This window comes from Setaria viridis, chromosome 9 (genome assembly GCF_005286985.2).
Source record: "Setaria viridis chromosome 9, Setaria_viridis_v4.0, whole genome shotgun sequence".
Classification (NCBI taxonomy): Eukaryota; Viridiplantae; Streptophyta; class Magnoliopsida; order Poales; family Poaceae; genus Setaria; species Setaria viridis.
Genome location: NC_048271.2, coordinates 44,939,407 through 44,961,855, shown reverse-complemented (window position 1 = coordinate 44,961,855; position 22,449 = coordinate 44,939,407). Strand labels below are relative to the sequence as shown.

Genomic DNA, 22,449 nt, shown 5'->3' with positions numbered 1-22,449 from the left:
AATCAGCGTTCGAGAAGGCACTGATGACATTGGAGGACCAAACAAACTTCAACCATAGCTGATAGTCCCACTAATATACTGAAGAATATGCTTGACTGTAGAGTAATGAACTGAAGTTGGACAATGGAGATACTGGCAAACCTTATTAACTGCAAAAGCGATATCTGGCTGTGTTAAGGTAAGGTACTGTAAGCCACCAACAATGCTTCTATAGCGAGTAGCAGTCTCAGGATCTAAGGATCTAGAGGATCACCAGCATCAACCTGAAGTTTCTCGGAAACTGCCATAGGAGTATGCATCGGCTTACAATCCTTTAGACCAGCCTTAAAAATCAAATCTTTAGCATACTTGAACTGTGTTAACAAGAGCTCATCAGAACCAGCCGTCACCTCAATGCTCAAGAAATAATGCAGAGGGCCAAGATCTTTTAGAGCAAAATCATCCCAGAGATGGTTCAGGAGCCGATCAATAGCCAAATCATCGGAGCTAACCACAATTATGTCATCAACATAGACAAGAAAATAGACAATGTCCATGCCATGCCGAAAAAAGAAAAGAGACGTATTAGCCTTTGATGCATGAAAGCCAAGTTACTGCAACTTATTGCTCAATCGAGAATACCAGGCCCTTGGAGCCTGTTTTAGACCATAAAGAGACTTGTCAAGTTTGCACACATAAGTGGGAAATTTTTTATTTGTATAACCAGGAGGTTGCTTCATGTAAACATCCTCCTCCAGAACACCATGTAGAAACGCATTCTGAACGTCTACTTGTCGTATGCTCCAGTTATTACTCACAACCATAGGCAAAATAAGGTGAATGGTGGTAGCCTTGACAACGGGACTGAATGTGTCTCCATAATCCAAACCATACCGTTGCTTAAAACCTTTGGCAACCAGGCGAGCTTTGTAGCGATCAATCGTACCATTAGCATGACGTTTGACCTTATAGACCCATTTGCAATCAACAACATTGTGAGCTAAATCCGGAGGAACAAGGTGCCAAGTATGATTCCGCATAAGAGCATCAAATTCTATATCCATTGCAGTTTTCCAATCATTAGACTGAAGAGTATCATGTAGGGAGGCCGGTTCATGTACCTCACTAAACAACCCATACCGAATAGTTCCATCAGTAGGGATTTTGGGCTTGCAAATATTATTTTGCAAGTGAGTTGTAGGTCTTTGCGGAGAGGCCCTGATGGGGCCATGAATTGGTCTCGCTGGACCAGGCAGAGGAGGGGGAAGACACCGAGCACCAAACGAGGCAGCAGAAGCATCAGGCACAATAGAACCTGACGGCAGCATATCAGATCCATGTGACCCAGACAACAGCAAAAAAGGCATCATAGAAGATCCCAGTAGCGTGTTAGACGCGGGCAGAGGCGAAAATGGAGGCGCATGCGGAGGGACAGGTGGCACCAAGGTAGAGGCAAACATCAAATCTGTCGATGACGGCGCTTGCACGGGCGAATCAGCCCCGGGATTGGTGTCAGGATCAGCTTGAGTAGTCATGCCAACGTTGTCTTCGAGCCCAGAAGAGAAAGAATCGTTCCCAGAGGCAGCCGAAATCGGAAACAGTAGCAATATGCACTGGAGGAGAAGAATCTGGACCTGGATCATCAGAAGGAAACTCACATGGTGCAAATAGTGTATTAGTCATGTTAGAAAAACTATAATTCACATCCCCATCATGATTACGCAAATGAGTAGGTAAAAGGAGAATTTCCTGTCGAAGATGAGTTCCTGCATTAGGATGAAGCTGAGAAAATAGGAAGCTACTTTCATCAAAAACAACATCACGTGAAATATAAACCCTTCCCGTCAAGATATCTAAGCACTTATAGCCCTTGTGAAGATTACTATATCCAAGGAAAGTGCATTGCTTGGAACAAAATTAAAGTTTGTGCTTATTGTAGGGACGAAGGTTAGACCAACAAGCACAACTGAACACACGAAGAAAGGAATAATTAGGTGTATCACTAGATAGACGTGTCAAGGGGGTGGAAAAATCAATGACGCGACTTGGGGTTCAGTTAATGAGATACGTGGCGGTAAGAAAGGCTTCGTCCCAAAACTTAAGTGGCATAGATGCTTGAGCTAAAAGAGCTAAGCCAACCTCAACGATATGCCTATGTTTACGTTTAGCAGAACCGTTTTATTGATGGGCATGAGGACAGGACACGTGATGAGTAATACCAACTTTTTGAAAGGAGTTTAATCTTTGATATTCACTACCCTAATCAGTTTGTATGGTCAAAATTTTATGATTATACAAGCATTCAACATTTTGTTGGAAATTAATAAACACTTGAAATACATCTGATCGATTTTTGAGGAGGAAAATCTATGTAAATTTACTGAAATCATCAATAAAACTTATATAATATTGATAATGACCAACTGACGTGGGTGCAGGGCCCCAGACATAAGAGAACACTAATTGCAAAGGAAAACTAGACACTATTAGACCTTGGGTAAGGTAACTGATGGCTCTTAGCTTGTTGACAAGTATCACAAATAGACTCATTAGAGTTTTCATAAAATGACAAATTATGATCCCTAAGGATACGACTAACAATGGAAGATGAAGGATGTCCTAGACGATAATGCCACCTGGAGGCCGTAGGAGTAATAACATAATGAGCTTCAGAGATACGCGGTAAAGGGTAGAGGTCATCTTGACAACTACCACGAAGAAGAGGGGTCTTCGTAGACAGATCCTTAACAAAAAAAAAAGAAGGATGAAACTCAATAAAGATATCGTTGTCAGTGGCAAATTGATGAACAGAGATCAAATTCTTTTGTATCACAGGAACATGAAGAACTTTATTAAAGGAAAAATCACGATTGGGTATGAAAAATAGTTTGACCAACATGACTGATATTCATACCTTTACCATTGGTTACATGGATCTGGTCCTATCCATTATACTTCTCCCTTGCCGTCAGCTTCTCAAGATTATTGGTTATGTGATCTGTAGATCCAGAAACAAAATACCAATTTGTGTCAACTCCATACGAGGGAACAACAGAGGAGGCCGACTTCTGTGATCCGGCTTTAATTAGTTTCTGACCACCATCATGAGGAGCAATATGCTTCTTGTTAAATCTGTACCAACAATCATGGACTGTGTGCCCATATCTCTCACAAAGCTGACAGAGAGGCCCTTCATCAGAATCAGGAGTGCCTGAGGAACCTTGACGACCACCATATGGCCCTGGAGCACCACGACCAGAGAAGGTGCCACGTCTGCGACCCCGGGCACCACCACCGCATCCACGGCCACGGGACATAACATTGGCCGATGAGTAGAAGCGTCCCTCATCTGCACGTTGTTGATTCAGCCGAGCTTCATAGGAGAGAAGTTGTGCATAGAGATCGCTCAGGGACATGTTGTCTTTAATAGATACCAAAGAAACAAACGGATTATAATTCGAGTCCAATCCATTAAGAGTAGATGCAATGAGATCTTCATCATCAATTTTCTTTCCTATTGTTGCCATATCATTGGCAATAGCCTTCATCTTGATGTAATAGGCAGAGGCAGACAATTCTCCTTTCTTCTCCCGAGCTAACTGAGATCGGAGCTGCAAAATCTTGGAGCGAGATTGGGACGAGAACATCTCTGTGACGGCGTCCACACATCAGCAACATGTTCCAGAGAAGAAACTGGGACCAGGATTTCTTGGTCATGGAAGATAGTAGATACGAGAGGAGCTGCTGATCTTGAATAATCTAGATGACATATGATGGGTTCTCAACTTCTTCGACAGCTTTGTCTGGCTTCTCAACGCGAAGAATCGCAAGAGGCTGAACCATCGAGACATCCAAAACGCCAATAAGGCGAGCTGCACGGATGGCAGGAAGAACTTGTGCTCGTCACACAAGAAAATTGTCCCAAGTGAGTTTTTCCGAGATAGCAATGTTGAACATCGAAGCCGCCGTCGAGCTTGTTGACGTTCATGAGCTTGTTGATGCTATGAACGTTGTCGACGGAAAAAAAACACGTAACTAGACGTATTCTCGAAGGAGGTGGCTCTTATACCATATAAGATTGATTGGAACGGCTTAGCTCGTAAGGGCACTAGCATGTTCATTATATATCCTTACAAATAATATCTAGGTAATATAAGATACAAAGATTACACGGTATAGGACTTTCTGAGTCGCACTGACATGTTCGAACCTTTCACTTCTACACGCATCACCGTCCCCCGGAACAAAAGAAAAAAATTCAAATCGCCGCGGGTCACGTACGTGGTGGATAACTCATACAGTAGTAGATCCGACCCCGACGAGCATACATGTAAAACGAGACGCGACCATGTGTCGGTGTCACCCTGTCACGTAGCTGTTCCACAAGGCTCCTCACGAGAAAATTAAAACGGGCTTTACACCTGTGCACCTCCGGAACTGCCACTTCGGTTCGCGCCGAGACCCTTCCAGAGCAAAGGAAGCCGGCCAGCCGAGCTACGGCCCACGGCTACCACCAAACAAAACCCGATGAGGGAGCACCGAGCAGACGCCAGAACCCGGACAAATTTCCGCTCGTTTTCGCGCACCCATCCGTGTCACCCTTGTTGCTTCTGGAAGACGTGCCAGTTCGATCGCATCATCGCATGGCGACGAGGCCGCCGGCGGAGGGGAAGCCGTGGGATCTGGCGGCGCACCCGCGGCTGGCGAAGGGGAAGGTGGTGGGCGTGGTGGTGCTGGACGGCTGGGGCGAGGCGCCGCCCGACCCCTTCAACTGCATCCACGCCGCCGACACGCCCACGCTCGACGCCCTCAAGAAGGTACGCGCAAGAGGCCCCCTGCCGCTGAGTCCTGAGGGGCGTGTCATGTGTGATCCGCTGATCGCTGCTGCCGTTCGCTGAACTCTGCTCGCATGCATGTGTGAGTGTGACAGGCGGCTCCGGAGAGGTGGAGGCTGATCAAGGCGCACGGCACGGCGGTGGGGCTCCCGACGGATGACGACATGGGGAACAGCGAGGTCGGCCACAATGCGCTCGGAGCGGGCCAGATATACGCGCAGGGGTAATAGCACCACTCTTTGGCTCTGCCCTCTGGTTTTGGTTAAAACTTATGTTCACCCGGCGCTCGCCAAGGCCATCTGAAAGCCAAACGGGCCGAGGCAAAACTGTGGCCTCCTCTGGTTGGGCTTCTACGGTTTCGTCTGAGAGGAGCTAGGAGGGAGAGGAGGAAAAAAAAAACCACCTTCGTCCTTCGTGGGGTCAAAGTCCCCATAATGGGCGCACAGGGCCGGAGGATGGTGCGGGCGCGGTCGCAGGGAGGCCAGAGCGCTGGTGCGGGGAGGGTGGAGGGTGAGCGGCGGCGGCGTGGATGCGCGGGGGCCGAGGGAGGTGGCGGCAGCGGGCGCGGGGGCGGAGGACAGCCGGCGGCGCGGGCGCGAGGCGGAGGACGGGGCGGAGGACGGGGCATTATAGATATTTCATCATTTTTATCAATATTACACAGCTACGAGAAGCTATTTTGCCAAACGTTTTTCCATCCAGACAAGTCGAAGCTAAAAGCTGTTTCACCGAAGAAGCTACAGAACGCAACCGTTTCAGCCCACGCCAAATTGGTAAATAACAAGCGATCAGTTGACGTCCTCAACGCGCAGGGCAAAGCTGGTCGATCTGGCGCTCGCATCCGGGAAGATATACGAGGGGGAGGGTTTCAAGTACATCCGGCAGTCCTTCGAGAACGGCACCCTGCACCTCATCGGTCTGCTCAGCGACGGCGGCGTGCACTCGAGGTTCGATCAGCTGCAGGTTCCGTTGATGCTACCACCACTTGTTACTCCTAACTGATTTCAGACGCCGACAAATTTGGTCGGGAGTCGAGACAGCTGACGGTTACTGTCTGCCGCCGTGTTTTTTCTTCTTCTTCTTCTGGCTCTTGCAGCTGCTCCTGAAAGGGGCAAGCGAGCACGGGGCCAAGAGGGTACGCGTCCACGTCCTCACGGATGGCCGCGACGTGCTGGACGGCAGCAGCATCAGGTTCGTGGAGATGCTGGAGGAGGACCTCGCCAGGCTACGGGAGAAGGGCGTCGACGCGAGAATCGCGTCTGGTGGAGGCAGGATGTACGTCACGATGGATCGTTATGAGGTACTGCTACGGTTTGTCAGGATGTACTGCAGCATATAAGAACCAGAAATCAGTTTAACAAATGAGTGTAGGCCAAATACTCTGCATTTGTTGATTCGTGATACCACTTCCACTTGTACCTGTCTTTTTTTTGCAGAATGACTGGCAGGTCGTGAAGCGGGGTTGGGATGCACATGTCCTTGGCGAAGCCCCACACAAGTTCAAGAACGCTCTTGAGGCTGTGAAAAAGCTCAGGGAGGATCCAAAGGCCAACGACCAGTATTTACCACCCTTCGTTATAGTTGATGAAAGTGGAAAACCGGTCGGCCCGATACAGGACGGGGATGCTGTTGTGACGTTCAATTTCAGAGCTGACCGGATGGTGATGCTTGCAAAAGCATTGGAGTATGAGAACTTTGACAAATTTGATCGAGTCAGGTTCCCCAAGATACGTTATGCTGGTATGCTCCAGTATGACGGCGAGCTAAAACTTCCGAGCCATTATCTTGTTGCTCCCCCAGAGATAGAGAGAACATCGGGAGAATACTTAGCCCGGAATGGTGTTCGCACCTATGCTTGCAGGTAAATTACTGTGCTTTGTCTTGTGAGAAGTCTTTGATCTGAAGTCTGAATGTATCATTACCTGTGCATTGCTCATATCTTTTTCTGGTTAAAAAAAATGCAGTGAGACAGTCAAGTTTGGTCATGTCACCTTTTTCTGGAATGGAAACCGATCTGGTTGTTTCAACCCAAGTTTGGAAAAATATGAAGAAATTCCTAGCGACATCGGCATCCCCTTCAATGATCAGCCGAAAATGAAGGCCTTGGAAATTGCACAGAAGGCAAGGGATGCCATCCTGAGCCGAAAATTTGATCAGGTAGTTCATGGATTAAGGATCATCTTAAAAAACTGGCTTAGAACACAAAAGTAACGTATAGCTAAGGCAGGGATTTCAGACACTAACAAGGACATTTTGTAGGTAAGGGTCAACATTGCAAATGGAGATATGGTTGGTCATACAGGAGACATTGAGGCAACTATAGTTGGATGCAAGGCAGCTGATGAGGCTGTTAAGGTACATGGGAGTATCATCTTTGCAATCCTCTCTCTTTCTGAGATTCCCTATTGATTGCTAGATCATCGTGCATAGTATTGCACTCTCGCGCATGCATTTTCCAGTGTCCACTGTTCTGGATTATGGTTCTTACGATGGCTGCAAATTCTATCTCGTAGATCATCCTCGATGCCATTGAGCAAGTGGGTGGCATTTTCGTACTCACCGCCGACCATGGCAACGCCGAGGACATGGCGAAAAGAGATAAATCTGGAAAACCGCTCCGTGACAAGGACGGGAAGGTCCAGACCCTTACTTCACACACGCTGAATCCGGTGAGTGAGCTCTCAAGCCTCAGATTATGTTAATCCATATGTGCCGACCTGTCACTGTCAGTGTGCTCTAAGCTGAAAGTCTAAAACCATCTGCAGGTTCCAATCGCCATAGGAGGTCCTGGGCTTGCCCCTGGGGTCAGGTTCCGGACGGACCTCCCAAACGCCGGCCTCGCCAACGTTGCGGCGACCGTCATGAACCTTCATGGGTTTGAAGCCCCTGATCACTATGAGCCAACACTGATCGAAGTCGTGGACAAGTGATGAGTCACACAACTCCCAGTCTCAATAATTCACCTCCGTCCGCTTGTGTGAGTGGTGTACTGGTATATACCCACGGTCACGGAATTTGGTTTCCGTTTTGTTGCTTGTGGTTGTCCCGCTGCAGTTTTCAGACTTCTAATCGATCCCTACTATGGGTGTCAGCACGTTGACAATCTGTCTCTGAGAGATGTATGCGCTCACTTTCGATATCCTGTTCCTTGGCTAATGGATCTCTCTCGCCGTGGCGCATTTCTGTCCATCTTCTGGCTTGGCTTTGCTCCTGGCCTGTGTATCTGTTTCGGTCGACATAAGATTGCAATTGTATGCTTGTATGGTCACACAGCTACATGTGAGAAACCGAGTAGTCACCTTCGAGCGTTACTACATGAGTAGTTTGGAGAAGTCATCAGTACTTGGATTTGCCGCGTTCGGGCGCATCATAGGTCCACTATATGACGTGGATTTACATAACTCCCGACGTTGCTGCTCTCATGACACAGCCTCCGATACCAACCACTGGTACAGCAAAACGATTTTGGTAGAAGCAAGTCTCTTGCGAGCCATGCAAACATATCTGACATCTCAATCAGCTCGCAACCGCTGTAGAAGATAGAAATGTACAGAAAAGCAAAGTATGACATCTCATAGGCAGAAGCTATATCAAATGGAAGGCAACCAGAACCAAACACGGCAAGCTGGCTCCGTCCCAACAATCAAATCGCAAACCATTTTTACATCTAGTAGGCCTCCTGAACGGAGTGGGGGATAAAACTATCCATGTATCTGCAGGGCAAAATGCATATGCTATCGAAGCTTTGACTCATTTGATCTGCTGCTCCGGAAGTTTGAGAGGGAGAAGAACGACCTTGATGCTGTAAGTACAAGGTGACAGATAGATTAGAAATGGGTATTTAGACAGCATGGTACTTTGCTGGGCAAAAGCTAACCTTTTGTTGATGTGGCAGCTCCAGGCCTCTCCCTTTGCTTATCTGAATTCATAGAGTTGAAGCTGCCGGTGGTTGATTGAGCTGAAAAGAATAGGTTCAGATATACGCATAACCTTGAAACATAGGAATGTGTACTTTTGAACTAATTTGATCAAGCATAGAAAGACTGACATGCTGTCCTATTTCAGAACCACTCAACAAAGGTTCTTACTGGTATTGGGTACTGTTGCTGTGGAGATGTACTTCTGTATACACATACTGACATAACATCTCTACTCGGTGACAGTATAAGATACAACCGCATAATAATTTTTTAAAAGATGCATGTAACTATTAAAAGACCCCAGTAAACACTAACTATATCGGTATTTAGACTGACCATGGTTGGTAAAGGTACCTGATAAGATGCTATTAGTCTTTGAACCATCAAAAGTTCTCCTGCTCGAATTTGCACCGTCACTAGTGCCTCTTGATTCTTCTAGTTCATCTTCTCCTTCAGAAACTACCGATGGGCTTGCCCAGCCATTAGCACTGTTGTCCCCCTTATTTTTCCGAGCAAACTTTAGAAGCCTCTTGAATCCTTTTGGGGAATCCTTATGAAAAACTATTGCAGGTGGGTTTTCAGCATTTCCCCACTCAATAATTTCTGGTTCATTGCTATCTGCTTGCAGCATTTGTGACAAGGAATGACGGACTCTTGGACTTGATGATGGCAATGGTGCAATTCCAGGGGAAGTTACATCCTCGGCCACTACATTTTCACTCGGGTCAGTGACTTCTTGCTCTTGATGCTCTACTTCTACCCAGGCAGCTGATGAGATACCCATGTCCTCGTCTGGAGGTTGTATGGCCTCATCTGCCTCATTGGTAGGGGGCTCAACCTGGTCACTGGAGCCCATTTCTGTTGCAGTTAAACTCGAGGCCGGTTTCTCTGTTTTTTCAATATTCAAGTCATTATCGAGCGAAATTTCTAAATTTTCATCAACATCATGTGCTGGTTGAGCAAGATCAGCCTCCAATACCTTAGTAGTTGGCTCGGTTGTCATAGGAGATTGCTCCTTATCTTCAGCTTGGTTAACACTTCCACTATCTTTTGAGGAGTCATCAAGTTGGGGCACCTTATTCTTCACAGTACCGGAACCAACGCTTTGACTAATCCCAGTGGCTTTCTTTAAGGGTTTGGACTCCACTGGTACAACACTGCTTTTCTTTGAAACCTTGTGCAAGCTTTGCTTCGTTGTTACACTCGACTTTTCTTCTAACGAAGGTGAAACTTTAGTTATTCTGCTTGTCTTTGTTGCCGTTTTTGTCCTCTTCTCTTCTTGTCCCTTTATAGCTGGCTTTGTAGCAGTCACAGTTTCCTTCTTGTTCTTCACTGGTTGAATGGTTCTTTCCACTTTTGAAGCCAGCTGAGACGATGGGGGTGTTGCCGGAGTCCTCCTTCGGCTAGTTGGTGTAGACGTCGAAGCCATTCCGGTCCCAGGAGAATTTTTAGTTCTTTGTGTTGTAGTTGCTTTTGTCAAAGAACCACCTGACCATGAACTACGTGTTGTAGGCGCAGGTGCGGGTGATGGTGATGGTTTTGGTAAGCTTTTTCTGACTGGTGTCTTTGAAGCTACTTCTTTGGGTAGGACCGGAGGTGAGGAATTCCGCCGTGCCCTTTGTGGAACTGGTGAAATACGTTTTTCTGTTACAGTGCCAGTTTTGGGGGTCATTGCTGATTTCTTCTGCCCAAATGTATCCTTCAAGGGCTTGGAGCTCACCTCCTTTGTAGGCCGCCTTGTGCCTTTCTCGGTTCTAATCTTTGCGTCTCGCTTCTCTTTGTGCTGACCGTGAGTTGCACCTTTCTGCTGATTGGTGGAATCGAGGCCAGCAGCAATTGCATTAGCACCTGCAAACTTTCCAGGCATGACCTCCATCATTTTCAGTAACATCTGATTAAGCTCAGCTTCCTTCTGTCGATTCCACTCAGCTGAGGCCATTGCACGATCACTGCTTTCCTCCAGTCCAGACTTTGTTTGTTCTGCGCAAATATTACTAGAAACTGCACTCTCCATTCCTGACACCCTAGTGTCAGGAGAATCAGCATGGAAAGTTAAACCTTCAACCTCAGATGTAATAAAATTCTTTGGTGCTTCATCTGGTTCAGTCTTCATTTCAGCTCCTTCCTTCTCTGTGTCATAAGCCATGTTGTTCGGTTTACTCTCAGATGTAGAATCTGAGATTCTTTCTTCTGACTTATCATTCAACGAATCACCCATTCCAGCACTCCACCTTCTCAGGACAGACTTAGTAGTAAACAAGCCAGCTTTCTTATTTTGAGAATCTGGATTCTGATCCTTCTGCTTGCTCTCGAAAAGGCTAATTGCATCCTGCACACTCATCCTTCTTACATTATTGTCAGATTTCCTTGGTGGCTGGTCAGTTTCACCATTGCTTTCATCATCTTTATCCAAAGGAATTCTCTGACTAGGAGGGAAGTAACTGAGGCTCTTAATGGCAATTGCCGTTGATCTACGTGATCCTGATCTCCCAATTTGAACCCTCCGCATTGGAGAAGCAGATCTTCTAGGTGAAGCAGATCTTACAAGAGGCCGGCTCCTTTCAACAACAGCCTCACCTTCACCACTGGACTCAGAGGAATCATCACTTTCTGTCGAGCTTTCCCGCTCAATTTGTGCAAGCTTTGCTGGAGAGACATTGTTGGCAATAGGCCTCTGGAGATTGGTCTGAGGGCTGATATCACGAGTTTTATGTGCATTGTCGCCCATGTCAATTTTCTCAGCTGTAGAGTCCTGTTGTGGAGGGAGCTCAGAGGGTTGACAATCCGCAATCAACAACATACACCGCATCAACCAACTAGCAAATGAGAAAGACCAACAGTTAATTTCTTGTCTCAACTGAATTAAACAATTAAGACTCTGTTCTAAAGATAGGACATAACATATAAATGTCAAAGCAAACTGTATTCCAATTGACCAAGCTGGCAAGCTAATGAATGAATAGAAGACACCATCGTAGCTTACTAGCATTATCTGTACCATCTGATGTTACAAAATTTAATGACCATGTTGAGTACAGTATACTATTTTAACATACCTAAACTCTGAGGTTCCAAATCGCTGAACAAAAGCAGATAAATCAGAGATTTCTCTTGTCGACAAATTGGATCCAACAGCTCGATTCAATAAGACCAAGATCTCTTCCTTCAGTGCGGTCAATCTCAAATCCAGTGCTCGAAGCAATTCATTCCTAGCATATTTTACCAGTGAAAATTGTGAACCAAAAGAGGTAGCAAACTAAAGTAGCGGGCAAAAAGAAAGGAATTTACTTTGTAGTCTCCGATGAATTTGGGCCAACATTTTCCTAAAAGTGGATAGTTTAAAAATTAAATGTAAGCAGATGGATCATGAAATAGTACAACAATGTAAAATTAAAACATTGCAAGAGTTGAAATTACCTGTTGTGCTATGGCACCAGTACCAAACAAGCCTCCTGCAAAAACAGAATAACAACATAAAGCTGTCATGTCTGGATATTACGAGCAATAAGTATCCCTAGAGCATTTAAACAAGCTCATCTACCAGTTTTAGTGCTCATATATTTCAGATGGTTTTGCGTGTATTTGCGGACATACACAAAATTTTGAAGTATGAAAAATTCAAATGAACCTTGATACAATATTTGGTTAAAGTAAGGTAGTTGAACCTCAACAGTTCAAGCATAAGGCATCTGCGAAAAGTCTTATTGCATGTGCTAAGAACAATTTTGCCAGTGTGTAATACATGAGAAAAGCATGAATTTTACCCATCAAGATGTAGATGAGCACTTTGGAACTGCAGGTTACTATCTGTTCCAAGGAAGAATTATTCTCAGACCTTATTTGGAGGATTAATTGTCTATAATAGATTAGCAACCAGCAAACGATATGATTCGCCACTGTCAAGATCAACTAAGAATATAATTACACTGCAAACGGAAATTGAAGCCCACAACCCACATTATACATAGATGGTAAAATAAACCTAAAGCAACTAAGCATATCACTTCACTGACTCATATAATGAGGGGGGGGGGGGGGGGGAGGTTATAATGCATGCACATCTGTTATTTATTAAAAGGTTGTGATGGTCTTCAAATAACAAATAACAATGAAAGAACCAGATGCTTAATTGAAAGTACCTGTTAAAGCACCACTAGTAATATTTTGTTGCTCCTGCAAAACAAATGCACTTCTATTATTAATGGCATGTGCATTCAAATGTTCAAGTGAAGTTAGCTGGAATATTTCATTTCGTCAAACAGGTGATACCTTAATATAGAGCGATTGATGAAACTTTCTGGTTTCCTCCAGCTGTGACATCTCGTCTAAAACCCCATTGACCGATTTTGAGGTATCAGATGAATTAATGATATGCAAGAATCTGGTGGGGCAGCTAAATTTAGTCATACTTAACAATTACAGAAATATAAGCAACTAGAAAGGCTGCAAATTACCTCTGTAAGGTGGACTTGGTAAACCAGGAAGACCCTTTTCCATCCCCAGCCAATAAGAGTTTAAAAGTGCCACTTGATGTACAAGATTGGAATTTTTTGGCATCTTCCAGGTGCAGAACTAACTGATCGAAAGGACCAGATGCTATCAATTCTGTATTCCCCTTACTGCAAGCAATTGCCTCATACCTATACATGAAACATTCCACAAGAGAGCAGAGTTAAGCTTTATACCCAATTGTTAATCACAATATCCTAGCATAACAACAGGGAAAAGTAGTCTTGCACTTGACTAGATGGAACTATGAAAACTGAAGCACAATTACTTCGAGGATATGTGAACCCCTCTCATGGGAAAGGAAGGTAAGAGTATATGTAATGCTAGAGCATCACAAGAGTTAGGACACCTTCTGAAAAATCTTAAGAAGTACATTCCAAACAGGGGCCTATAAGCAAATGTTGGAGAAACAGTAATCAAGCGCTGCATAAATAGGCAACCAATGTAATCCAGCCTGTGTTCACCTGTTGTCAGGCGAGGATACTTGGAAGACAGCAGAATCAAGCTCCACGTTGCTAGCAACTTTCCTGTCCATTTCGCTCACAACCGTGAATAGTTGCCACTTTCAATACTACAACTCATCCAAACACAGCCAGTTCCTGCCCCGACTTCAATGCCCTGCAAACAACAGGAAGGACAGATAAAGCTCAGCAATCTGGCACAAGGAAACGTGTTCCAGATGAATCGATTGAAATACCAATGCCAAGCCACAGATGGCGATTGTACCAGAACATATAACCATATATGCTCCCAGTATCAGATCTGTACCAGTCATTTTCTACACGAAGGGGTGGAATAAGTAATCAAGTAGAGAAGACAGTTACTGAACTAAATACCAAAACCACTGAAAACATCAGCCTCCTTTGTCAGGATCACAATCGCAGACAAATTACTAAACGATCAAGTTATCCAATGCCGAGTTTAACCAAATTCAAAATGCTTGTAGCTTCTGTCTCCATGCTCGCAGTCCATGCACTCAGCTCATGAGCACAGATCAGACAACCAGGAAATAACTACAAAGGGTAAAACGAAAGGATAAATTCTAATACCATAACTTCAGATCTTCCACCTGTCGTACCAAATAAAGCAACGGCCGCATTGCATAAACAAAACCAAATCCCTCACTGATCGGAAGCTGTTCGGCACCACGGGACCTCCCGGATCCAAAACCCCAAATCCAAACCAACAAAATCCAAAATCAAAAAACCCAAAGCCCCAGAGATCCAGCCGCAACCCGCCACGATTTGCGAGCTTCCAGCCGACAGGAATCGGATCCAGAGGCGACAGCGGCCGCTCGCCGACCCACCCCCAACGCTTCGAGCCGAAGCAAAGCCCCCCGGAAACCGCACAAAACACCCAGAAAAACGCCAGAAAATTGCGGCAGACAGGTGCCTCACCAGATCGAGCGCCGGCTTCCCGCATCCGGTCCGGTGCCGCCGCAAGCCAGATCGAGAATTCGAAATGCTAATAGGAAATTTCCCGGAGCTCTTTTTCTGGGGAGTTGCAGCGGAGCAGAGCGGGGAGCCGGGGGGGGGGGGGGGGGGGGGGGAGTGATGGGTGGAAATGGACGCGAGGAAAAGGGACAAGTGGGGAAGCAGGGGTTTAAATGGCGGAGGTATGGAGTGGGAAACTGACACTGTGGTTTGCAGATATTTACTGTCCTGCCACTGGTGTTGTTTCGTGTGCTCCGTTCCGTGGAGTGCGCCCTGGGTTTTGAGTGCGGTAGGAAGGAAGCGGGCCGTCGGTCGGTGGGAGGCGTTCCGTGCAGCAGTATGGACCAAATGATTACCGGGTTATTGATTGTCTTTGAATTTTGAGGTGATCCAGCACACAACAGATTTGTAAAAATCACAAGGACGGAGTTCTGTGTTTAAAACGGTAGTAGTGTAAATAGTGTTGAGCTCTGCATATAAAAAGAGGCAAGAGCTGAGGCCCCATTTGGAAAAATGCCGTGCATGCGTTCGGAATAGAGGAATCGAACAAGGCCTTTCCAGCAGAACGGCAAGCTCGAATGTGCTGCAGGAAGAAGAAAAAAAGACCTCTAATCTCATGGGAATTTCCATGCAATGCTTGCGCTTGACTCTATGTGGTCGAGTGTCAGTTAGATAAACTAACATGTCATTTTTTTTTCTTATACCATATTAGGAATATATTTTCTGATTCAACCCATCATTTGGTATGTGGGGGTTTAATTCATGTGGTACGGATTTCTGCATCCCAAGCACATCCCCCATATCATTTTCTCGGTGTTTTTCCATTATCTGTTTTCTCACTCCATTCCTAGTCTGTTCTTTTTTTTCTTTCCTTTATTTCCTATTTCTATTCCTTTTGTTCCAAGCATACTATGAAACTCTGGTTTTAATTGCTTCCAGTTTTGCCACAAACGTACCAGGATTAATGTAAAACCTGGGACAAAACCCTTTGGGAAAAGAATGAAACGGAGCAGTGGTGAGGGGGTATGACACCACACCACCAGTCCAGTGCTCAACTTTATCAAAAAAAAAAATCCAGTGCTCACACTGGAGAAGGTTCTAGCACGGGCGCGCACGGCGCGGTCCCGGCCTCGGATCGGTAAAGACCGTCCTCTCCCCCCTATCGTCCGTCTCTCCTCGCCATGAGGCATGAGCGATGATTTGTCATCCCCCGGACAAGGACCGGTAGAGAGGTACTGCCGCCGTCGCCTTCCGTAACGGTCCACGGCCGCGCGCCGCCTAGCAATCCGACGCCACCACACGCTCCCCTCCTCGGCCTCTCCCCATCGTCAGTCGCCAAAGCGGACGTGTGCCCCAGCGCGCGGTGCTCTGCTGCCGTGCTGCCTGCTGCCCACGTGCCGCCGGGGCCTAAACAAACCACCTCTCGCCGCGCCATTCCTGATTTCCGGCGGAAATCAGGAAGACCACGCGTCCGTCCATAGTACTCCACAGCCGCCGCACGGCTCTCCGTCCATGTGCGAGCCGAGCGCTCCGCTTGCCTGACAATCCGGGGTCGTAAATTTTTTGGTCCGTGCGGCTGTGCGGACGTTGCCGTGCCTTCAGCGGTTTAATTGTCTTAGGGGCGCGGTGCTGGCGGACACCGTTTTGGGCAATCTCCTGATCTACGCTATGTGCGCCATGGAGCTGCCGAAAGGTGCTCCGGAGGCCCTCGACACGAAACGCAGGGCGTTCTTATGGACAGGCGAAGAAAAGGCAAGCGAAGCACAATGTCTCGTCACCTGGGAGCATGCCTGCGTTCCAAAAGAGCTCGGCGGACTTGGACTGAAAAATCTGGGACTCCAAAACCAATGTCTCCTCCTCAAGTTACTGCATCGGCTGCTCCATACAACGAGCTCGGCCTGGGCGCGCTGGGTGAGGCAGCATGTCAACCTCGTCACGCTGGAGGGCGACGTCGCGGGGAGCCACTGGAACTCCCTGCGGGAGCTCCTACCGACGTACCGCACAATCAGCACAGTGCAGGTCCGGGATGGTGCTAGCACGTCGTTCTGGGACGACTCCTAGCTCCCAACAGGACCCCTGTCTGAAACTGAAAGGCTGCCGACGCTCTATAGCCACGCCACCACTGCCGCCGTGTCGGTGAGACTTGAGAGCGGTGCTCCAAGTGGGCATCGACGGCTTCCTCCGGCCAAGGCTCACACGCACCGGGGCAGCGGAGAAGGAGAAGCTCCATGAACTGCTGGCCGAAGCTCACCTAAGCGCTGGAGACAACATCCGTACCTGCCCGCTGCAAGGAGCGCAGGGGCTGCTAAACACCTCGCTTCTGTACCGCACACTGATGGCCGCCGCCGAGCCGGAGACATGCGCCTTCGCATCCTACGTGTGGAAGAACAGAGCCCCGCCGCGCGTCCAGTTCTTCATCTGGCTCCTTGTCCAAGACCGGATACAATCCCGCCACAACCTGCGGAGGAAGAACATCATTCAAGAGGCTACGTGCGAGCTGTGCAGCCATCCTGACAAAACGGCGGACCACATCATCTTCGCCTGTCCAACGTCTTCAGCTTTCGGGGCCCATGTTGGAATCGCCCAGCCAGAGCAGAGCTCGGTCCGAGAGATGTGGCGCGCCCCTCTGCCCGGCAGCCTCCCGCAGCAGCACCCGTACCTTCCTCTGTTGTTGGCACCTCTGGAAACACAGAAACGGCGTCGTCTTCAACGAGCAACAACCGTGCCTCAGCAACATCCTACGTTCGTGCAGAGAAGATGCACGGCTATGGGCATCCCGCCTGCCGCGGGCGGACGCTCCCATCGTAGAATCCTGGTGTAATTTGCTCTCCCCCGTGTAATCACAACCACGTGAAAAATCCCCTCCACAAAACCCTCCGAACTTCTGTAATATCTACTATGCCGAAGTTTTTCGGCCAAAGGCAGTGACAAATTCAGGTGGGGGAGCCTTCAACAAACACACCCCCCGGACCGTAAAAAAAAAGTTGTCTTAGGCGGGCTCGCTCATCCGTGTCTCGGCTGCCCTAACTATGTGATGTGACGACGATTGCATGAACACGAAAACCGGCGCGGCACGAGGTCAAACACACCTCAGGCCGCAATGATCGCGGGGAGGGTCCCCGTCGCAGCGATCGTCTACCTAATGTGACCGTTTGATCCTCCGTCGCTGGGATGTGAGGTGTGCAGTGCGCATCAACTCATCAAGGGCGTCCTGGCCGTATACCCACTAGGGTGTAGTTCGTGGCATTGTTAGGCGTAATTGCGTTCAGACAACGTTAATCATGGCCGTATAAACAGCACGGCTCCGTTTTGAAATTTAGCAACAGCGTATGCCGTGTTCCGGCTGCTGGCCGGAACGGGATCCTCCTCCTGCAACGGTGGAGGAGCTGGCCCCGCCGGCCCGCCAGGGAGAAGAACTCGCGGCCACAACAAGCCGTGGTGGGGGCTGGGACACGGACTGCGGAAATCGTGCGCTGCGCTCCGCTGCGGTGCGCACGGCCGCACATGCCATGTCTGGCTAGCTGCTCCCCTCGACTTCTGTTTATACTCGCGTGTCCACGGAGCCGGGTGTTTTATTGGGAGAAGCCTTACTGTTGGAGCGCCCGATGCCTCTCTTCCTTTACTTCGGGGAGCCCAGCTGATGCCAGGAATATGGGCAACGATATAAATTTTACTTATCGCGAGTTAGCACTGCACTCTACTGCAGTCGTCACTGAGCTTATCCTGCGTTACGGCAACACTGCCACATCTGAAAGCTGAGCCATTTTTCCTTCGCTAACGCGATGGTTATTTTCTGCCACCATGTTTACCAGAATGAAGTTTTTATTAACTACAAGCGGTGGATGGAAAAAACGTGTTCTCTTAAAGAAAAAAACATGTGCTTAGATGTAATTGACTAATTAGAATGGCAGACAGATATAGAAGAGTGTTGTTCTTTTTAGTATTGGTATAGGGTGCAAAATGTAACAATGGACACTGCTGTACTATTCGACACGGCGCATTCAGTAGAAGAATGTCATGGGCATGCAGTAGATCCTCGCCGCCCTCTCTTTTCTTGATGGCGTTAACGAGTTAAAGTCAGAATAACGTGTTTCATCAAGATAGCGAGTTGTGAGCATCTTGCCCCTCTGGCCGTAATAAGGTCGAACCTGAACGTTGCGCAATGCACATGCATGTGAAAAGAACTTATGACCCGTTCCAGCTTTTCATCTAGAGCCTCCTCTGAGTCCCAGAGAAAGAAACGCCCCTATAGGCTATAGCTGCAGGGTTGGAAAAGCCGGCCTCGAAAGCGTTGGCCTACCTCATGTGCCGCCATGTGAGGGGATTGACAGAAGGTAGCTGCCTGGAGCAAAATAGCACCCGGCAATGGGTATCGTCTTTTGTGATTGCTACCCGCTGCATGCCTGGATGCTGCAGGTATTTGGATGCATGGGCTGCGCTCCTGGAAAGCCATCATCACTCTGCAGCAACGATTCTGTACAGGTATAAAATAGCCTGGGTAATCCTGGATTAGGTGCGTGCATGGTGAGTAATTTACTGCCTTTACTGGAAGAAAAAGGTTATGTACATGTACGTAACCTTTGCTAGTTTAGTGTCTCAAACACACTTCGATGTCGTAGTCAGATCACTGCTAGTCGCTTTATTTGGTGGAGTCTACACTTTAGCGTTCCGTTGTTTACTCAGAAAGTCGTTCACTGTGCTTCAGTCAAGATATGGAGTGGCCTTTAAAAACGAGATAGCAGCCTCGTAGGTAGCCTTATCGCCTTATTAATTAGCCCATGCCGTGCAAGCAGCAGCCATATGCTTTTCAAGCTTCTGCTACACCCTCCACACAATTAATCAAGAACATGAGTAATTCCCCGGGCTCGACCGCTTCAGGTTCGATTAGAATTAGGTGATGGAAAACGGCAGCACGGTGTGCCGTGCTAGTAGCCAGTGGTACTGCAGGTCCGGAGCAATTGACCACGGCCGCGGCCGTTGTGTGCGTGTGCAGCGTTAAGACGTTGCTGTTGGCTATTGCCATGCACGGATCGGACGGTCCGTAACATCCCGCGACCCGCGTCGTCGTAGCATGACTCGGGACGGATCGGCCACCAGCAGGCCATTGATTACTCAAAGCGGCACGCTTTTTTTCTCCGCGGGGGGTGGTGACGTGGTGCGCGCGAGAAAAAGCCAAAAAGGTCGCTGCTAATGGCATCCTTTGTTGCTTTGCTTCCACCGACAGGCTACGCGGCATATTAACGTGCTCGCTCCTACCAGCAGGCTACCACTACCACTACCAGCTCCTTTGGCCTTTGCTTGCGCCGGCGGTCGATGTGTGATGGCTCGATGCACAGCACATATGACAAAGACAAAGGTGGTGTTAAGACTCAAAGAGTCGCAACTCGCAACAACTACGATGATGGCATGTGCAGTACAGTAGCTAGTACGAGGAGAGAAGCTTGCTGAAGGCACGAAGCTGTTCAAGATACGGTTCCACGCATCGAAAGGCCGTGCACTGCCATTAAATTTGTATGCACGTACATAATTTAATTAAAACTGTTCCCTGACCTATAGTAGTAAAATCCCCGAAATTAAAATCTGTGGGTTCTCCATCTACTACCGGGCTCACATGTTAATGGCAAACACGGTGACGCTAGCTTCCGCGGGAGCGGCATGGACGCATGGATCGGCCACCGCCCAACTGCCACAACGCACCGAGGGCCAAGGCTAAAGCCAGCGTTCCAGCACTCCAGCAGTGGTGGCAGTTGGGCCGGGACTGACGCGTAGGCGATAAGGAAGCAGCGGCCGTGCGTGTCCGCCTGCACGTGGGGCCAGCGTGATCCTGGCTAGCGACACCGCCGAGGTCAGTCGCTGATCACTCATCAGTAGTGCTGCCGCCGTGGCCACATGCCCATGCACTTGCTCATGAGCCGTGCCTGTCGCTGCTGCTGAGTGCCGACTGCTGTTGCCTTGCGTGCGAGTGCATGACAGACCGACAGATGCTGCCGGGCATGGATATGATGTGCAGCCGTGTACTCGCGTGCAAGGGAAGTTTTGCAATACTTGCATCAGCGAATCGATCGGCTTCGGCTACGATGGAATTCACCGTGACGCAAGCTAGGCGAGCGCGGCAGCGCGCCTGACCAACCAAAGAAGGCACTCACGGCCTATACGTGATCAGTGGCGGAGCTAGGATAGGAAAAGAGAGGGGGCAATAAGACATCAAATGCAAAGAAGAGGAGGCGGATTAGCATTTTATCAGGGGGGGGGGGGGGGGGGGTGGCGTCTTTGGTCCTCACTAAGCTCCGCCAGTGTACGTGATGATGGTGATTCTGAGGGCGTAATGCGCTCCACCAAAGCCGGATCGCATGGAATGCGCAGCAGGGGCGATGCAAGCAAAGCAAGCTTTCGCGCGATGCCGCACCCTTGTTTTAACTTCCTTTTGTCTCATGAACAAGCCGCCAAGTTACATGCAGACGGACACGCGGCCGTGCGCACCTTTTTTGAATAGTCTTTGATCCTCTCCTGTGGATTTTTTTTTTCTTGGTACAAGGAAGGAGATGGTGGCATGTTATGCGTTGTCGAGGAGCGAATTAAAAGAGGTGGGTCATCAAGTCATGGGCTCATGGCCACACCAAGATTTTGGTGGTAACGAGAGGCCAAAGCCATTGTGTGGACAGTGAACACCGAACGGCATGGTCGCATGGACGACAAGCCGGAGGCACATCATGATTCATCATTCCTGATGCTTACACCTGAATCATGACGTGGGTAAACAGGTGCCGGCATGCAGGGAATATCGCAGGTCGTGGCCACGCTGCTTGCCTTGCCGGGAATGGATGTACACTGTACATACTCGCGAGAAATTAGCAGCATTTTGGCGTGTGCTAACTCCTGCTGCGACTGGCGAGCCGCTTTAAAATTTCAGCTAAAACAAAATCTAAAAGAAAAGAATTCCCTCCTGTCAATCATGTTCGTGAGAATGTGGTGGATATTGCGTCGTGCGTGATTAGTGATTTACATCTGGGCCAAAGTTCTTCTTGATGGATCGGTACTTACGGCCCTTAAGCCTGATAGATAGCCCAAATGAAAGTGGTCAAGCTAGGCGCCCACCCTGCAGAATCGGCCCATTACAATTCATTTCAATCGTTGGGTGTTCGGATAATCGAGATCCTTATCACATTAAATTTTCGGGTGCTAATTAAAATACTAAACATGAGTTAATTATAAAACTAATTGTACAGATGGAGGCTAATTCGCGAGACGAATCTATTAAGCCTAATTAATATTTGTCTCGCGAATTAGTCTCATCCGTGCAATTAGTTTTATAATTAATCTATATTTAATACTATTGATCAGTATCTAAACATTCGATGTGACGTGAACTACTTTATGGGGCGTTTGGTTTCTCGAGCTAAAGTTTAGTCTATGTCACATCAAATATTCGGAGGCTAAGTAGGAGAACTAAACATAAGTTAATTATAAAACTAATTGCACAGATGGAGGCTAAACAGCGAGACAAATCTGTTAAGTCTAATTAATCCATCATTAGCAAATAGTTAATGTAGCAGCACATTGTCAAATCATGAACTAATTAGGCTTAATAGATTCATCTTACCGTTTAGCCTCCATATGTATAATGAGTTTCATAAATATTCTATGTTTAATACTCGTAATTAGTATCTAAATATTTGAGGTGACATATGCTAAAAATAAATATTGGAGGTGACCGGGAGCCAAACGAGTCCGTGGAACCATCTTTACACTCGCCAAGTGCCCCAAGCTGCGCCC

General features: G+C 47.8%; 2 protein-coding genes and 1 non-coding gene across 5 annotated transcripts; 1 reads left to right on the top strand and 2 right to left on the bottom strand.

Moving 5' to 3' along the window:
• Positions 1-3,355: 3,355 nt before the first annotated feature.
• LOC117841164 (small nucleolar RNA Z247) lies at positions 3,356-3,488 on the bottom strand. The gene has a single exon (XR_004637192.1). It is a non-coding gene; the product is annotated as a small nucleolar RNA Z247 (small nucleolar RNA).
• Positions 3,489-4,456: 968 nt separating this feature from the next.
• Positions 4,457-8,003, top strand: LOC117837316 (2,3-bisphosphoglycerate-independent phosphoglycerate mutase). 2 transcript variants are annotated; one of them, XM_034716920.2, is made up of 9 exons: positions 4,457-4,796; positions 4,910-5,037; positions 5,627-5,777; positions 5,911-6,114; positions 6,251-6,675; positions 6,779-6,971; positions 7,074-7,169; positions 7,328-7,483; positions 7,580-8,003. In XM_034716920.2, exons 1-9 carry the CDS (start codon positions 4,623-4,625, stop codon positions 7,742-7,744), a joined length of 1,692 nt encoding a protein of 563 aa, XP_034572811.1. In that variant the 5' UTR covers positions 4,457-4,622; the 3' UTR covers positions 7,745-8,003. The 2 variants fall into 2 exon arrangements, with proteins under 2 accessions (XP_034572811.1, XP_072146686.1); XM_072290585.1 differs by lacking the exons at positions 4,457-4,796; positions 4,910-5,037 and having other exon boundaries at positions 5,067-5,761.
• A 316-nt stretch (positions 8,004-8,319) lies between these two features.
• Positions 8,320-14,775, bottom strand: LOC117837315 (uncharacterized). Of its 2 annotated transcripts, XM_034716919.2 has the most exons (11): positions 14,641-14,775; positions 13,708-13,861; positions 13,189-13,374; positions 13,004-13,115; positions 12,874-12,907; positions 12,152-12,186; positions 12,023-12,057; positions 11,791-11,943; positions 9,089-11,550; positions 8,692-8,772; positions 8,320-8,616 (listed from the first exon to the last, which is right to left on the bottom strand). In XM_034716919.2, exons 2-11 carry the CDS (start codon positions 13,776-13,778, stop codon positions 8,549-8,551), a joined length of 3,237 nt encoding a protein of 1,078 aa, XP_034572810.1. In that variant the 5' UTR covers positions 13,779-13,861; positions 14,641-14,775; the 3' UTR covers positions 8,320-8,548. The 2 variants fall into 2 exon arrangements, with proteins under 2 accessions (XP_034572810.1, XP_072146685.1); XM_072290584.1 differs by lacking the exons at positions 12,874-12,907; positions 13,004-13,115; positions 13,189-13,374; positions 13,708-13,861; positions 14,641-14,775 and adding an exon at positions 12,499-12,737.
• Positions 14,776-22,449: the final 7,674 nt, after the last annotated feature.

Bases quoted from the DNA above. Each gene is read 5' to 3' on its own strand.
- LOC117837316 (XM_072290585.1), top strand. From the start codon at position 5,249: ATGGGCGCACAGGGCCGGAGGATGGTGCGGGCGCGGTCGCAGGGAGGC. The intron at 6,676-6,778 runs GTAAATTACTGT...AAAAAAATGCAG, and splicing joins GTTCGCACCTATGCTTGCAG to TGAGACAGTCAAGTTTGGTC. The intron at 7,484-7,579 runs GTGAGTGAGCTC...AACCATCTGCAG, and splicing joins CTTCACACACGCTGAATCCG to GTTCCAATCGCCATAGGAGG.
- LOC117837315 (XM_034716919.2), bottom strand. From the start codon at position 13,778: ATGGACAGGAAAGTTGCTAGCAACGTGGAGCTTGATTCTGCTGTCTTC. The intron at 8,773-9,088 runs GTACCTTTACCA...TATTCTTTTCAG, and splicing joins GACTAATAGCATCTTATCAG to CTCAATCAACCACCGGCAGC. The intron at 8,617-8,691 runs GTTAGCTTTTGC...TTGTACTTACAG, and splicing joins AGCTGCCACATCAACAAAAG to CATCAAGGTCGTTCTTCTCC.